Below are 17565 nucleotides of genomic sequence, written 5' to 3' on the forward strand. Positions count from 1 at the left end.
AATGCAACTTCACTGTATGTACAGCAAAGGAAATCTTACCTGCAGTGTAAACTTTAACAGCTTTGATAGATCCTCCCCAGGCACCAGCTAGTGACACCACTGTTTCAATATATCTGTCTTTCCAAGCCTGAGGTTGGCGATTCAGAAAATAGTGTGTCATGGGTGCCCCCATGCTATGAAGAATAAGGACAATCTTCCGCCCAGTGTATACGTAGGTCTCCTCAATCAACTGGCGTAGCATTAGAAAATAATCACCTAGTTCATCTGCAATTAAAAAACTTATTATAAGATAGAACCTGAAAAAAACAGTCACTTATTTACCAAGCTACAAAATTATGAGCAGTGGCTCAGTAAAAGCTTACATTCTAAATGAAAAAAATTCCTATTACTCTAACAAGTATTTTTTTTTTAAACACTCCAATCGTCTCTCACCAAGGTAGAGTGACCTGATAAAGTAGAAAAAAACTCAGTCACTCATTCAATCACTGTCTTGCCACAAGGACACCAACACTGCTGTTTAGATGACCCTCCAAATTGCAACATCCCCACCCTTTCTTCAGAGTACAGGTACTGTACTTCCCACCTCCAGGACTCTAGTCTGGTTAACTTGTTTCCCTGAATCCCTTCATAAATGTTATCTTGCTCATACTTAAACAGCATGTCAAATCATAAAAACTAATTGTCTCCATTTGGTTCCATTTAACAATCTTGCAGAAGCCTGTTAAATGTCCAAGCCCTTTCAACTCAAAACTAAAATGCTAAAGTCCCAATATGACTCAGTGTTTAGTGAACTGTTAATCGGACTAAGAGTCAAAAATCTAAAATATTTTATGACCGAGACTCAAAATTTAGTCAATTAAAAAATCTCTGGTATTATCCTAACACCACAAGACTTTAAAAAATCAATAAATGATATGCCCATATACTCAACCCCAGGCCCAGACACATGGAACTCCATGTTCATCAAGAACTCTACGAAACTCCTTTCATGTGCCTTCAACATTCTATGGAGAGGGAGCATGGACACAGGGGTCATCCCGCAGTCACTAAAAACAACAGACATAGCCCCCTCCACAAAAGTGGCAGTAAAGAAATTATAAAGAATTACAGACCTATAGCACTAATGTCCTACATCATAAAAATCTTTAAAAGGGTTCTAAGAAGCAAGATCGCCACCCTCCTAGATATCAGTTATACAACCCACAGTAACATGGGTTTAGAGCAGGCTACTCCTGATCTACTGGACCGCTATGACAAGGTCTTGGATTCGCTGGAGGACAAACAAAAGGCAGATATAGAATACACGGACTTTGTGAAAGCCTTTGACATGTACGACCATGGTGTAATGGCACACAAAATGCGTGATAAAGGAATAACAGGAAAAGTTGGTAGATGGATCTATAACTTCCTAACAGATAGAACACAAAAGGTAATAGTAAACAGAGTAAAGTCTAAGGCAGTCACAGTGAAAAGCTCTGTTCCACAAGGCACAGTGCTCTCCCCCATCCTGTTCCTTATCCTCATATCTGACACAGAGATTTAAACCACAGCACCGTGTCTTTGCAGACGACACCCAAATTTACATGACAGCATCATCCATCAATGACACTGAAAGACTCCAAGCGAACTTCAACCAAATCTTTACATGGGCCGCAGAAAACAATATGAAGTTCAATGTAGAGAAATTACTCTGCTATGGAAAACTCAAGGAAATTAAAAGTGTACTGAGTATATATAACAAATTCCAATCACACATGTGAAAAATAATGTGAAGGACATGGGAGTGATGATGTCAGAGGAAAATGATAGGATGGATAATGAGAACCTTCAAAACTTGGGATGCCAAGCCCATGATGATTCTCTTCAAATCGCTTGTTCTCTCTAGGCTGTAATACTGCTACACACTAACAGCCCCTTTCAAAGCAGGCAAAACTGAAGGCCTAGAGAATGTACAGAGAACTTTCATGGCACATGTAAGTATGATGAAGCGCCTAAATTACTGCAACAGTTGAAGTCCCTCGTTTTGTACGCTCTGGAATGCAGGCTAGAGAGATGCATGATATTAAACACCTGGAAAATCCTAGAGGGGCTAGTCCCAAATTTGCACACAAAAATCACTCCCTATGAAAGCAAAAGATTGGGCAGGAGATGCAACATTACCCCAGTGAAAAGCAAGGGCTCCATGAGCTTGCTAAGAGACAACACAGTAAGTGTCAGGGGTCCATAACTGTTCAACTACCTCCCAGCATACATAAAGGGGATTACCAATAAATTTTGGGCTGTTATCAAGAGGAAGCTGGACAGGCATCTAAAGTCAGTACCTTACTGGTCGGGCTGTGGTTCGTATGCTGGTTTGCGTGTGGCCACCAGTAACAGCCTGGTTGATCAGTCCTTGACCTACCACCAGGTCTGGTCATGGACCAGGCCATGGGGCATTCATCCCCAGAACACCCTCCAGGTATAGAGTCCCATTTTTGCCTTTGTAGATGTACCCATTAACAAAGTCCACTATACCGCAACTAAATAAGAAATGCAAAGATAGGCTAAATGCTGTCAAAGCTGTTGAGAGCTACAACCTCAACTATGGTGCTAATGTGAGAATCATGAGAATGATGTACATAGCCTATGTTAGGTCCTTAATTGATTATACTGCTCCCATGTTGATATTAGCTAGAGAAAGTTCTTTCCGACACTTGAAGTTAATGAAAAATGAAGCTCTCAGAATTATTCTTGGCTGTCCCAAATCTACTAAGGTTCTTATACTAGTATCTTATATCAAGTATTAGTGATAGGATTATTGAGATTAACACTGTCAAGAAATGAACCAGACACTGTCACAATGAATCTTACTACTGTAACTGTCTAGAAGTAAATACACACAGATCTAAATGGATTGTGAAAACGTGCAATTACATTAAGTTTTATAACCTGTATGAACTGTATCACTGTAGACAACAAGAGCATTTTGCCACTCCATGAAAGATGTGTCCATTTAATATCACATACCTGCAAGCCCCTCCCAAGCTCATTGCTAGTAATCCCTTCCTTAAATCACTTGTTAAAGCAAATGCTCAAGAAATTTCTTGCCTAGCTGGTAGTAATAAGTTATATACACTGTTGGATCTAAACAGGAGTCTTCTGGCAGGGCTGTATCTGCTCTTGTTGCCACCTCCCTAGTTAAGAATGATAATAAATTTGTTGAACTAGGCATAAGAATTAACAACTGGGTGTCAGGACTGCAAACCGAATTGTTTGCAATCCTAATGGTGCTAAAGCTAACTTATGACACTGAGTATGACTATGATCATTACTGATTCTATGTCGTTACTGAATGCTCTTGACTCATATAATGACTCCAACAACATGCTCATTGGAGAAGCCAGGCTTTTTTTTTTTTTTTATTAAAACACTGGCCGATTCCCACCAAGGCAGGGTGGCCCGAAAAAGAAAAACTTTCACCATCATTCACTCCATCACTGTCTTGCCAGAAGGGTGCTTTACACTACAGTTTTTAAACTGAAACATTAACACCCCTCCTTCAGAGTGCAGGCACTGTACTTCCCATCTCCAGGACTCAAGTCCGGCCTGCCGGTTTCCCTGAATCCCTTCATAAATGTTACTTTGCTCACACTCCAACAGCACGTCAAGTATTAAAAACCATTTGTCTCCATTCACTCCTATCAAACACACTCACGCATGCCCGCTGGAAGTCCAAGCCCCTTGCACACAAAACCTCCTTTACCCCCTCCCTCCAACCTTTCCTAGGCCGACCCCTACCCCACCTTCCTTCCACTACAGACTGATACACTCTTGAAGTCATTCTGTTTCGCTCCATTCTCTCTACATGTCCGCACCACCTCAACAACCCTTCCTCAGCCCTCTGGACAACAGCTTTGGCAATCCCGCACCTCCTCCTAACTTCCAAACTACGAATTCTCTGCATTATATTCAAATTCTTCGGTATAGATACTCAAAAATCTGGGACAAAGGAATTAATGTACAATTGCTATGGATCCTGTTACACATTGGATTACTCCAACATAAAGTTAATACATTACCCAAGAAGAGTATCCTGAAGGAGAATGTAGAATACAACTTTGGCATATCTGTGTCTAGTATTAGGAATAATATTAGGAGAGAAGTAAATAATGAAAATGATTGTTATAGGAATGCAGTTAGAAGTCTGAGTAGATCTATAACCCACTATGATAACATGAACGTAGATAAGTATGTTAATGGAGCAACTTGCAATGTGAACAGACTGACTGATGTTGTAGTGGCCAGGCTTAAGCTTGGTTACAAGTACGTACTTCTGGCAGTTTGGGAGACAATTTTTTTTTTAACAATTTGGCCGTCTCCCACCGAGGCAGGGTGACCCAAAAAGAAAGAAAATCCCCAAAAAGAAAATACTTTCATCATTCAACTCTTTCACCTCACTCACACATAATCACTGTTTTTGCAGAGGTGCTCAGAATACAACAGCTTAGAAGCATATACGTATAAAGATACACAACATATCCCTCCAAACTGTCAATATCCCAAACCCCTCCTTTAGAGTGCAGGCATTGTACTTCCCATTTCCAGGATTCAAGTCCGGCTATACAAAAATAACAGGTTTCCCTGAATCTCTTCACTAAATATTACCCTGCTCACACTCCAACAGATCGTCAGGTCCCAAATACCATTTATCTCCATTTACTATCGAACACGCTCACGCACGCCTGCTGGAAGTCCAAGCCCCTCGCCCACAAAACCTCCCTTACCCCTTCCTTCCAACCTTTTTGAAGATGACCCCTACCCCGCCTTCCTTCCCCTACAGATTTAAATGCTCTCCATATCATTCTACTTTGATCCATTCTCTCTAAATGACCAAACCACCTCAACAACCCCTCTTCAGCCCTTTGACTAATACTTTAATTAACTCCACACCTTCTCCTAATTTCCACACACCGAATTTTCTGCATAACATTTACACCACACATTGCCCTTAGACAGGACATCTCCACTGCCTCCAACCGCCTCCTCGCTGCTGCATTCACAACCCAAGCTTCACACCCATAGTGTTGGTACTACTATAGTTTCATACATTCCCTTCTTTGCCTCCATAATGTTTTTTGTCTCCACATATACCTCAATACACCACTCACCTTTTTTCCCCTCATCAATACTATGATTAACCTCATCCTTCATAAATCCATCCGCCGACACGTCAACTCCCAAGTATCCGAAAACATTCACTTCTTCCATACTCCTCCTCCCCAATTTGATATCCAGTTTTTCTTTATCTAAATCATTTGATACCCTCATCACCTTACTCTTTTCTATGTTCACTTTCAACTTTCTACCTTTACACACACTCCCAAACTCGTCCACTAACTTTTGCAATTTTTCTTTAGAATCTCCCACAAGCACAGTATCATCAGCAAAAATTAAGTGTCAATTCCCATTTTGTATTTGATTCCCCATAATTTAATCCCACCCCTCTCCCGAACACCCTAGCATTTACTTCTTTTACAACCCCATCTATAAATATATTAACCATGGTGACATTACACATCCCTGTCTAAGACTTACTTTCACCGGGAAGTAGTCTCCCTCTCTTCTACACACCCTAACCCGAGCCTCACTATCCTCATAAAACCTCTACAGCATTTAGTAACTTACCACTTATTCCACATACAGTGGACCCTCAGCTAACAATATTAATCCGTTCCTGAATGCTCATCGTTAGATGAAATTATCGTTAGCTGAATTAATTTTCCCCATAAGAAATAATGGAAATCAAATTAATCCGTGCAAGACACCCCAAAGTATGAAAAAAAAAAATTTTTTAAACATGAAATATTAATTTTAATACACACAAACTGACACTTACCTTTATTGAAGATCTGGTGATGATTGATAGGATGGGAGGAGGGTAGAGTGTGGAAGTTGTTAATGTTTAGAAGGGGAATCCCCTTCTATTAGGACTTGAGGTATCAAGTCGTTTTCCGAGGTTACTTCCCTTGTTCTTTTAATGCCACTAGGACCAGCTTGAGAGTCACTGGACCTCTGTCGCACAACATATCTGTCCATAGAGGCCTGTACCTCCCGTTCCTTTATGATTTATCTAAAGTGGTTCACAACATTGTCATTGTAATAGTCACCAGCACGGCTTGCAATAGCTGTGTGAGGGTGATTTTCATCCATAAAGGTTTGCACTTCAAGCCATTTTGCACAGATATCCTTACGAATAGGAGCTTGTTTTTAAAAAGTTATTGTTTATCACGTGTTACATTGCTTTCTCCTCAACAAGGGGAGGAGTCTCCTTTTCTCGTAATACTTGTGGAGAAAATTTCTCCAGGAGGGGGATATCAGCCCCCTTCAGCCCTTTCAGCCCCTTCAGCCCCTTTCAGCCCTGAGTGGCCAAGCCCTCAGAAGGGGCGAGCGTCTTGTTTACTGCTAGAGTGAGTAATTGATCACAGATGCTATGCCACGTAGTCAAGTGACCTCTGCTCCTTGCAGCGGTGTTGCAAAGTGTATTTTTATAAGAGACAGTACATCTCTTACTTAGCAGGACAATTAAGGAAAATCCTGCTCCCACTTTATTACCATAGTAAAAATATTGTTGTCTATGCTTAAGACAGCAAGAAACAAACATTCTGCTTTGCTTCATCGAGGAGGTGACAAGGATGCAAGGTACTAGGTCAGCGTTTTTTTTTTGTGCTAGGGCAGTGACGGCTTGGGGCGGTGTGGCGAGGCCAGACTATCTTTGACTCTAGAGAGAGTGACACTGACGCCAGGATAACCAACAAAGAACACTGATCTGTGCGTTAGTGTGAATAAAGTGTCTCACAAAACACAATAAACACTTAAGAGAAGTGTGATCAGCTTCTCTTGTGATACATTGTGAACAATAAAGACAAATCTTGTGGAACATAGTGTACCAGTGTGTGTTTCCTAGACAATGGAAGACGTGGACATCCAAGGACACTTCAGCTTCTATCAAGTCACCGATACCTGTCGAAGGTGTTGAGAACACCATAGCTCACGTTACAAAGAGCAAGGTATGTTACGAATTTCTTGTAGATCGGGGGATTGCGCAATTCTTGAGTCACAAGGAGTTTGTAATCAACCTATAATCGGCAGTAAGGTGTGGACTTTTGAGTCCAAACAAGTAGGTATTTCGTCAGCCATCATCGAATGAAATATGCTGACATAACACCCCCTAGGGGTAATTTATACTTACAAATTGTATCTCTTGACAGCCCAATGTTGTGATGGTTTCGACAGCTTCTAGACCTCGTCTGCAGGGGCGGCTGTGTAGACGATTTGCTGTCATTTATCAGCTAAGTGTTCATTATATATAGTTATAATAAACACAGCAGGTAAGGCCAAAATTCTCAACAATACTATTAATAAACCAAATTCCTTCATATCTCAATTTCATCAATCTTCAAAAACTAGGGGTGTATCAAGACAAGGTCATCACTATTATGTTAGTTTTAATAAACATACTGAACTTTATGTAGAATATACGAATAAGAGTACATTCACTTGTAAATAGTTTGGGCCTGTTAAATCGTAAGCAATTCCAATGCTTAAATATATGAAATTGATAATCTCTGTCTATACAACAGAAATCACTATATACAATTCCTCACAGCTCAGGTGGGGTACCACTTTCTCAATATCAGAGAAGACTCCAATTCCCTGCATGTCCTTGCCTAGGAAATATATATATATATTTTTATATGCAAACACAGTAAGCCAATCTTTGAAACGATGAGTTGGGCCGGCTTCTCCAAACACAGGGTAGGCGAGGCAGAGTCTATGTAGAGTAGACCTGTTCTTAGAGGTTGCCGGTGAGTGACTGCTGGGAACAAGCCTCGTGAATGGTAAGTAACCTTGGGAGACCAGAAGCCCCCAAATTATGAAGTCACTTAACAACTAAACTCTCAAACTAGGTTGAGCTTACCTAATTAACCGTATCAAAATGATGAAGGATGAATACGATAATACTATGATGATCCAGGGGCTTCGATTTAGCTATTACCGAAGCAGCTAGCGAGGTAGTATTATATAGATGAAAGAAAAAAAAAATTACGATACATTGTAACACATATCCATAGTAATTCTCACCCTTTTTCCTGCAGGGTTGGCACTAGAAGCTTTCTTGGGGCCCATGGTGACTTATTTGCAGGTAGAATCACTAAAAATGCTGTGATAATATGAAATGTTCGATTGTATGCGTGGATGCGACTGCACTGGCTGGCTTGTAAACACTGGCACCCACGGGACAACTCAGGCACGTTCAGACCACACGTGGACGCATCTTGAACGAATTGCATTGGGAGAGTTTTTTAGCGTTAGCCGAGGCAAAATTTTTGCATTAAAATGTATCGTTGGCTGGATTTAACGTTAGCTGATGCCATCGTTAGCTGAGGGTCCACTGTACTTGCAACATCTGCCACATTGCTCCCCTATCCACTATCATACGCCTTTTCTAAATCCATAAATGCAATAAAAACTTCCCTACCTTTATCTAAATACTGTTCACATATATGCTTCAATGTAAACACTTGATCTACACATCCCCTACCCACTCTAAAACCTCCTTGCTCATCTGCAATCCTATATTCTGTCTTATCTCTAATTCTTTCAATTATAACCCTACCGTACACTTTTCCTGGTATACTCAGTAAACTTATTCCTCTATAATTTTTACAATCTCTTTTGTCCCCCTTCCCTTTATATAAAGGGACTATACATGCTCTCTGCCAATCTCTAGGCACCTTCCCCTCTTTCATACATTTATTAAACAAAAATACCAACCACTCCAACACTATATCCCCCCTGCTTTTAACATTTCTGTCATGATCCCGTCAGTTCCAGCTGCTTTACCCCCTTTCATTCTACGTAATGCCTCACGCACCTCCCCCACACTCGCATCCTGTTCTTCTTCACTCCTAAACGATGGTACATCTCCCTGTCCAGTGCATGAAATTACCGCCTCCCTTTCTTCGACATTTAAAGGTTCCTCAAAATATTCTCGCCATCTACCCAAAACCTCCATCTCCCCATCTACTAATTCCCCCTACTCTGTCTTTAACTGACAAATCCATTTGTTCCCTAGGCTTTCTTAACTTGTTAAACTCACTCCAAAATTTTTTCTTATTTTCATTAAAATTTCTTGACAGTGCCTCTCCCACTCTATCATCTGCTCTCTTTTTGCACTCTCTCACCACTCTCTTCACCTTTCTTTTACTCTCAATATACTCTACTCTTCTTATAACACTTCTGCTTTGTAAAAACCTCTCATAAGCTAACTTTTTCTCTTTTATCACAACCTTTACTTCATCATTCCACCTATCACTCCTCTTTCCTCCTGCACCCACCCTCCTATAACCACAAACTTCTGCCCCACATTCTAATACTGCATTTTTAAAACTATTCCAACCCTCTTCAACCCCCCCACTGCTCATACTTGCACCAGTCCACCTTCCTGCCAATAGTTACTTATATCTCACCCAAACTTCCTCCTCCCTTAGTTTATACACTCTCACCTCCCTCTTACTTGTTGTTGCCATTTTCCTCTTTTCCTATCTACCTCTTACTCTAACTGTAGCTACAACTAAATAATGATCCGATATGTCAGTTGCCCCTCTATAAACGTACATCCTGGAGCCTACCCATCAACCTTTAATCTACCAGATGATGATCAAACTAAATGCAAATTATGTAGTCAGGCATATGGTCACTGTCTTGAACACTATGTGCTTAATTGTCCACTTATTGAGGAATACAGAGACAGACAGTATAATAACCTATGTGACATGTCAAGAGATCTTATTAATGAAAATAAGATACCAGATATACTAAGCAAATTTCCTAAATTTGCTTGTAACAGATAAGTGAATTGTTGCTATGTAGATATAAATCCAAATGTTCACCTGTTAACCCTTTTGGGGCCTAGTTCCTAGGCCTTTTGTGTATCCATATGCTCTTGCACTACTGTCCACATGATGGATATTGGGTGCACAATAAACTAGCCCCTTCAGTGGCAAAATCTCTACTGTATGGCTCATAGACCAATCTGTTGAAGTGTCCACCCTCAAATATCTAAATACCTCCACTTACTCCATACTTCCTCCTTCCAATCTGATATCCACTCTAGATTTGCCACCGAAGTGGCTAGTTTATTGTGCACCCCATATCCATCCTGTGGACGGTAGCGCGAGAGCATATGGATACACAAAAGGCCTAGGAACTAGGCCCCAAAGGGTTAACAGGAATACATATGGATTTATATCTACATATCTATAGTTCACTTATCTGTTACAAGCAAATTTAGGAAATTTGCTTAGTATATCTGGTATCTTATTTTCATTAATAAGATATCTTGACATGTCACATAAGTTATTATACTGTCTGTCTCTGTATTCCTCAATAAGTGGCATTGAAAATTGGGTTGGGCAAATGTTTTGTTAGTGGGATGAATTGTAAAGGACCTGCCTAGTATGGGCCAGCAGGCCTCCTGCAGTGTTCCTCCTTTTCTTATGTTCTTATGTTCTTATAGTGTTCAAGAGAGTGACCATATGCCTGATCACATAATTTACATTTAGTTTGATCATCATCTGTGTGTCTCCCAAACTGCCAGAAGTACTTGTAACCAAGCCTAAGCCTGGCCACTACAACATCAGTCAGTCTGTTCACATTGCAAGTTGCTCCATAAACAAACTTATCTACGTTCATGTTATCATAGTGGGTTATAGATCTACTCAGGCTTCTAACTGCATTCCTATAACAATCATTTTCATTATTTACTTCTCTCCTAATATTATTCCTAATGCTAGACACAGTTATACCAAAGTTATATTCTACATTCTCCTTCTCGATACTCTTCTTGGCTAACATATCAACTTTATCATGAAGGAGTAATCCAATGTGTGATGGGATCCATAGCAATTGTACATTAATTCCTTTGTCCCTAATTTTTGAGTATCTATACCTGGCTTCCCCAATGAGCATGTTGTTGGAGTCATTATATGAGCCAAGAGCCTTCAATGATGACATAGAATCAGTAATGATGATAGAGTCAAGCTCAGTGTCATAGGTTAGCTTTAGCGCCATTAGGATTGCAAACAATTCAGTTTGGAGTGTAGACGCCCAGTTGTTAATTCTTATGCCTAACTCAACAAATTTATTATCGTTCTTAACTAGGGAGGTGGCAACAAGAGCAGATGCAGCCCTGCCAGAAGACTCCTGTTTAGATCCATCAGTGTATATAACTTGTGATAACTTGTTACTACCAGCTAGGTGAGAAATTTCTTATTGAGCAGTTGCTCTAACAAGAGATTTAAGGAAGGGATTACTAGCAATGAGCTTCTTGGGAGGGACTTGTAGGTATGTGATATTAAATGAACACATCTTCCATGGAGGGGTGAAATGCTCTTGTTGCCTACAGTGATACAGTTCATGCAGGTTATAAAACTTAATGCAATTGCACGTTTTCACAATCAATTTAGATCTGTGTGTATTTACCTCTAGACACTTGGTAAGATTCACTGTGACAGTGTCTGGTTCGTTTCTCAACATTCTAATACCGAGTACAGTGTTAATTTCAACAATCCTATCACTGATACTAGAAATACCAAGCTCTTTCCTCATGTTAAGAACTTTTATAGATCTGGGACAGCCAAGAATAATCCTGAGAGCTTCATTTTGCATTAACTCCAAGGGTCGGAGAGAACTTTCTCTAGCTAATATCAACATGGGAGCAGCATAATCAATTAAGGACCTAACATAGGCTATGTACATCATTCTCACGATTCTCACATTTGCACCATAGTTGGGATTGTAGCCAGCAACAGCTTTGAGAGCATTTAGCCTAGCTTTACATTTCTTGTTTAGTTTTGGTATAGTGGCTTAAGAAATCGTAATGACACGATTGCAAATAAACCATACCCCCGGCCGGGATTGAACCCGCGGTCATAGAGTCTCAAAACTCCAGCCCGTCGCGCTAGCCACTAGACCAGCTAGTTATTGTGGCTAGCTGGTCTAGTGGCTAGCGTGACGGGCTGGAGTTTTGAGACTATGACCGCGGGTTCAATCCCGGCCGGGGGTATGGTTTGGTATAGTGGATTTGTTAAAGGGTACATCTACACCAAGATATCTGTAAGTTTTAACGTAGCTAATGATTTCACCCTGCAAATAGATGGGTGGGGGATGTTGTTTGCTTGTTAATATCTTAGTTTTAGAGGAAGATATTACGAGGCCTAGTCGATTACAAATTGCTTGAACTTCATTAAGAATGGTATTCATCTTCTTATGCCCTGTTGTATGGATCATGATATCATCAGCATAGCTTATAGCTATATGTTTAGGTGAGGCAGGTAGAGCATTTAGGAGAGCATTAATCAGAATATTAAACAGCATGGGACTAAGAACTCCTCCCTGCAGTGTACCTAAAGACATTTCTTTAGAATCACTTCTGAAGCCTTGGTAAAGGACAGAGGATACTCTATTTGACAGGTATCCTATTATCCAGCAGAGTAAGCTACCACCAATATTCATTTTGGCTAGTTCATGTAGTATAACGGTTCTGTTCGCAATATCAAATGCAGATTTTAGATCAAGAAAAGTGGTAAAACTAGTAGAGGTGTGTGCAGTGAGAAAGGTGGAAATACAGTTCTGCACACTTTTACCTTTCATGAACCCATAGAGGTAGGGGGAAAGTTGATGTCTGATTCTGTAGTACAGTCTGTAAAGCATCATTCTTTCAAAAGTTTTACAAAGACAACTAGTTAAGGAGATCGGCCTAAATGTATCAGGCTGTTGGGGCTTAGGGATAGGCACAATGAGACTATTGGTCCAGGAAGTAGGAAGAACGCCCTCAATGTAACTGAGATTATACAGTGCCAACAAAGGGTTATCAGGCACATGCCTTAGAGTTCTGAGAATATCATAGGTTATACCATCCTCTCCAGGAGCAGTTGATCGACCTTTGGTTAATGCATTATCTAATTCATACTCGGTAAAGAGGCAATCACTCATCAATATTTGGCTCATAAAATTAATCAGTTTCAACATTTCTTCAGAAGTACTCTCTAAATTTTTTCTAATATGAGATGGAAGGCTTTCATGCCTGGATGTTTTGGACCAGTCATTTATGAGGTCATTTGCTTTTTCAAGAGGAAAGGGATGAGCAACATTGCCAGTCTTTTTCCTGGTTATTTTATTTATACCTATCCAAGCCAAACTCAAAGGGGTGGACCTATTTAATCCACTAACAAACTGTTCCCATTCCTGTTGCCTAAGTTCTTTCTTTCTATTCCTTGCATTTGTTAGTGCAGCTTGGAACGTTCTGAGCAGGTCTGGGGTTCTACATTCACGGTATGCTTTACCAATCCTCCTAGCTGCATGTGTTAGATTGCGCAGCTGTGGATCATTGTAGTATTTACATTGGTTTTTATTGTTATTTATAGTGGAGGGTTTTTGTTTCCTATTCCTGCCCACTTGATCTGTGAGAACACTCTCAATAGTGGTAATTAAATCATTAAATTTTTGTGTGCCAATGGGCTCGTAATTCTTATATCATTGATCCAAGTGGTTAATAAAGTTGTCTCTGTGTTCTGGTTTGAGAATAAGTTTCTTCCTTCTGTATTTAGCTCCTTGATTGCTGGAGATGTGATCAAGATTGACAGTTGTTAGTCTTGGGAAGTGATCAGATAGAAGATCATCAACTATGACAGAGTCATGCATCGTATATAATGTATTAAATCCAAGACACAGATCTAGTATGCCACCATATATGTGAGTAGGCTCAGTAGTGCCCACAATTCGAACATTATCATGCTCATTTAGCAATCTCACTAGTTTAGTTCCATTGGTGTTTGTTATAGACCCACCAATATTCTTATGTCTGGCATTAAAATCTCCAAGAATGATGGTAGGTTCACTATTGATGCGATCTGGTAAAGCATCAGGTCGAAGCTGGTTCGCTGGGGCATAGAGATTAAAAATGTTTATGGAAAAATCGCCTGCATATACTTTGACACCATGATACTGCATGTTAACTCGACTCTGCAAGGAAAGGAGTGAATGTGGCAAGCTCTTTCTGACATACATCACACAACAGTTGGTTGACCTTAGGTTATAAGCTGCATATCCAGGCACTCAGTCAGTCAGTCACTCACTCAGTCAGTCAGTCACTCAGTCAGTCACTCACTCAGTCAGTCACTCACTCAGTCAGTCAGTCACTCAGTCACTCAGTCAGTCAGTCACTCAGTCACTCACTCAGTCAGTCACTCACTCAGTCAGTCACTCAGTCACTCAGTCAGTCAGTCACTCACTCAGTCAGTCACTCAGTCAGTCACTCAGTCAGTCACTCACTCAGTCAGTCACTCAGTCAGTCACTCAGTCAGTCAGTCAGTCACTCGGTCACTCACTCAGTCACTCACTCAGTCAGTCACTCACTCAGTCAGTCAGTCAGTCACTCACTCAGTCAGTCAGTCACTCACTCAGTCAGTCACTCACTCACTCAGTCAGTCACTCAGTCAGTCACTCACTCAGTCAGTCAGTCACTCAGTCACTCAGTCAGTCACTCACTCACTCAGTCACTCAGTCAGTCAGTCAGTCACTCATTCAGTCACTCAGTCACTCAGTCACTCAGTCACTCAGTCAGTCAGTCACTCACTCAGTCAGTCACTCACTCAGTCAGTCACTCACTCAGTCAGTCACTCACTCACTCAGTCAGTCACTCAGTCAGTCAGTCACTCACTCAGTCAGTCACTCACTCAGTCAGTCACTCAGTCACTCAGTCAGTCACTCAGTCACTCAGTCAGTCACTCAGTCACTCAGTCAGTCACTCAGTCACTCAGTCACTCAGTCAGTCAGTCAGTCACTCATTCAGTCACTCAGTCACTCAGTCAGTCAGTCACTCACTCAGTCAGTCAGTCAGTCACTCACTCACTCAGTCAGTCACTCACTCAGTCAGTCACTCACTCAGTCAGTCACTCACTCACTCAGTCAGTCACTCACTCAGTCAGTCACTCACTCAGTCACTCAGTCACTCAGTCAGTCAGTCAGTCACTCAGTCAGTCAGTCAGTCACTCGGTCACTCAGTCAGTCACTCAGTCAGTCACTCACTCAGTCAGTCACTCACTCAGTCAGTCACTCACTCAGTCAGTCACTCACTCAGTCAGTCACTCACTCAGTCAGTCACTCAGTCACTCAGTCAGTCACTCAGTCACTCAGTCACTCACTCAGTCAGTCACTCAGTCACTCAGTCAGTCAGTCAGTCACTCAGTCACTCACTCAGTCAGTCACTCAGTCAGTCAGTCAGTCACTCACTCAGTCAGTCACTCAGTCAGTCACTCAGTCAGTCAGTCAGTCACTCACTCAGTCAGTCACTCAGTCACTCACTCAGTCAGTCACTCAGTCACTCAGTCAGTCACTCAGTCACTCAGTCAGTCAGTCAGTCACTCACTCAGTCAGTCACTCACTCACTCAGTCAGTCACTCACTCACTCAGTCACTCACTCAGTCAGTCAGTCAGTCACTCACTCAGTCAGTCACTCACTCAGTCAGTCACTCACTCAGTCAGTCACTCACTCAGTCAGTCACTCACTCAGTCAGTCACTCACTCAGTCAGTCACTCACTCAGTCAGTCACTCAGTCAGTCACTCACTCAGTCAGTCACTCACTCACTCAGTCACTCACTCAGTCACTCACTCAGTCACTCACTCAGTCACTCACTCACTCAGTCACTCACTCAGTCACTCACTCAGTCACTCACTCAGTCACTCACTCAGTCACTCACTCAGTCACTCACTCAGTCACTCACTCAGTCACTCAGTCACTCAGTCACTCACTCAGTCACTCACTCAGTCACTCACTCAGTCACTCACTCAGTCACTCACTCTCTAAATTTAGTAATTTATACAGGAGAAGGGATTACTAGCCCCTTGTTCCCATTGTTTTAGTCACTTCTTATGACACACATGGCTTATAGAGGAAGAATTCTGTTCCACTTCCCCATGGAGATAGGAGGAAATAAACTAGAACAAGAACTAATAAGAAAATAGAAAACCCAGAGGGTGTGTGTGTGTGTGTATATATATATGCTTGTACATGTATGTGTAACATGACCTAAGTGAAAGTAGAAGTTGCAAGACGTATCTGAAATCTTGCATGTTTATAAGACAGAAAAGACACCAGAAATTCTACTATCATGTAAAACAATTACACCTGAGCCTCATTATCCACACAAAAATTCTCTACTGCTTTTGTATACTTTTTTCAGAAGTGCCAACTGTGACTACCATCTTATCCTATAGTCCAAGAAGCTGTAGTATAGGACTGTGTATCCTCTTAAACAAATGTGGGTATTACCTGCTGAATATTTCTTGATGGTGCCAGGATCTCAGTTTCTTTCATAAATATGAGTGCACAAATAAAAGTAATTTACAAGATAAAGTGTGGAACCAACAGCTTACTTGGAGCTTTGCGGAAGTCGAAAGGAGCTCCTCGGACTGTGACGCCACGTTCATATCCGAGTGTCGAAATGGCATTGACAATATCTTTGAAATAGCCTGTTGGTGAACGTTGACTGGGATCTAACCATTCGACTGTTGAAGAGTTACCAAAACCTGGTATTCTTGTCTGTACTCCTGGAGAATTTGTAGTAGTACGAGTCACATTATCATAAACTAACCTCATATTATCAACCTGGAAATAACAGTTATGTTAAAAAAAAAAAAATGTAATCTTAACAATGCTTAAAAATACTACAGGTATAACTTTTAGTTAATAAACTAAAAGTTATGCCTGTAGTATTTTTGTATATTATTCTATATTAGCCATGTTCATTTTGCCAGATCAAAGAAAAAATTCCTTTATGCAGCAACAAATTCCACATGTTTTTTCTATTTTACAATTTACATTAATATTAATCAATATTATTGTAAGTTGGAGGAAGCTCTAGACTCATAGGGATCATGAAACACCTGGAGAATGCAAGGCAATCATGTCCAATCCAATGAGAGAAAAAGTCTAACTCTGTAGAAGAAGAGTCCACTACAGTAAAGCCATTGGTGAGCAGGTGGTGAGTAATGACAAGAACAGTGGATAGAGACTATTTTTTTAGTGTGACTAACAATAACAGACAATTCTGCAACCAATGTCCACTGTTTCTGAATAAAACTGACCCAGTGCATTTTGTCCTGCATTTCCTTACTGTACCAGCATTCAATAACTTCCCTTCAGAGCAAAATACAGTTTTTGTCTTATAATGTTAAAATAGTTATAATAAAAGTTATAATAATAGTTATAATAATAGTTATAATAATAGTTATAATAATAGTTATAATAATAGTTATAATAATAGTTATAATAATAGTTATAATAATAGTTATAATAATAGTTATAATAATAGTTATAATAATAGTTATAATAATAGTTATAATAATAGTTATAATAATACAGTGGTCCCTTGTGTGTTACAATGACCTTGAGTTATAATTAACTCTCAAAATACCACTGTTATGTTTACTGATACTCCAAATTTTTAAAAACGCCCTTCATG

General features: G+C 40.4%; 1 protein-coding gene across 1 annotated transcript in view; it reads right to left on the reverse strand.

Annotated features, from left to right (window-relative positions):
• The window catches only part of LOC128697402 (lysosomal phospholipase A and acyltransferase), a 134560-nt gene that overhangs the window by 47784 nt on the left and 69211 nt on the right, over positions 1-17565 (reverse strand). Inside the window, exons 5-6 of the mRNA XM_070093854.1 lie at positions 16478-16709; positions 40-264 (exon numbers count right to left, since the gene is read on the reverse strand). Of these exons, the coding sequence (XP_069949955.1) occupies positions 40-264; positions 16478-16709 (457 nt within the window). The remainder of the gene's footprint in view (positions 1-39; positions 265-16477; positions 16710-17565) is intronic.

This window comes from Cherax quadricarinatus, chromosome 44 (genome assembly GCF_038502225.1).
Source record: "Cherax quadricarinatus isolate ZL_2023a chromosome 44, ASM3850222v1, whole genome shotgun sequence".
Classification (NCBI taxonomy): Eukaryota; Metazoa; Arthropoda; class Malacostraca; order Decapoda; family Parastacidae; genus Cherax; species Cherax quadricarinatus.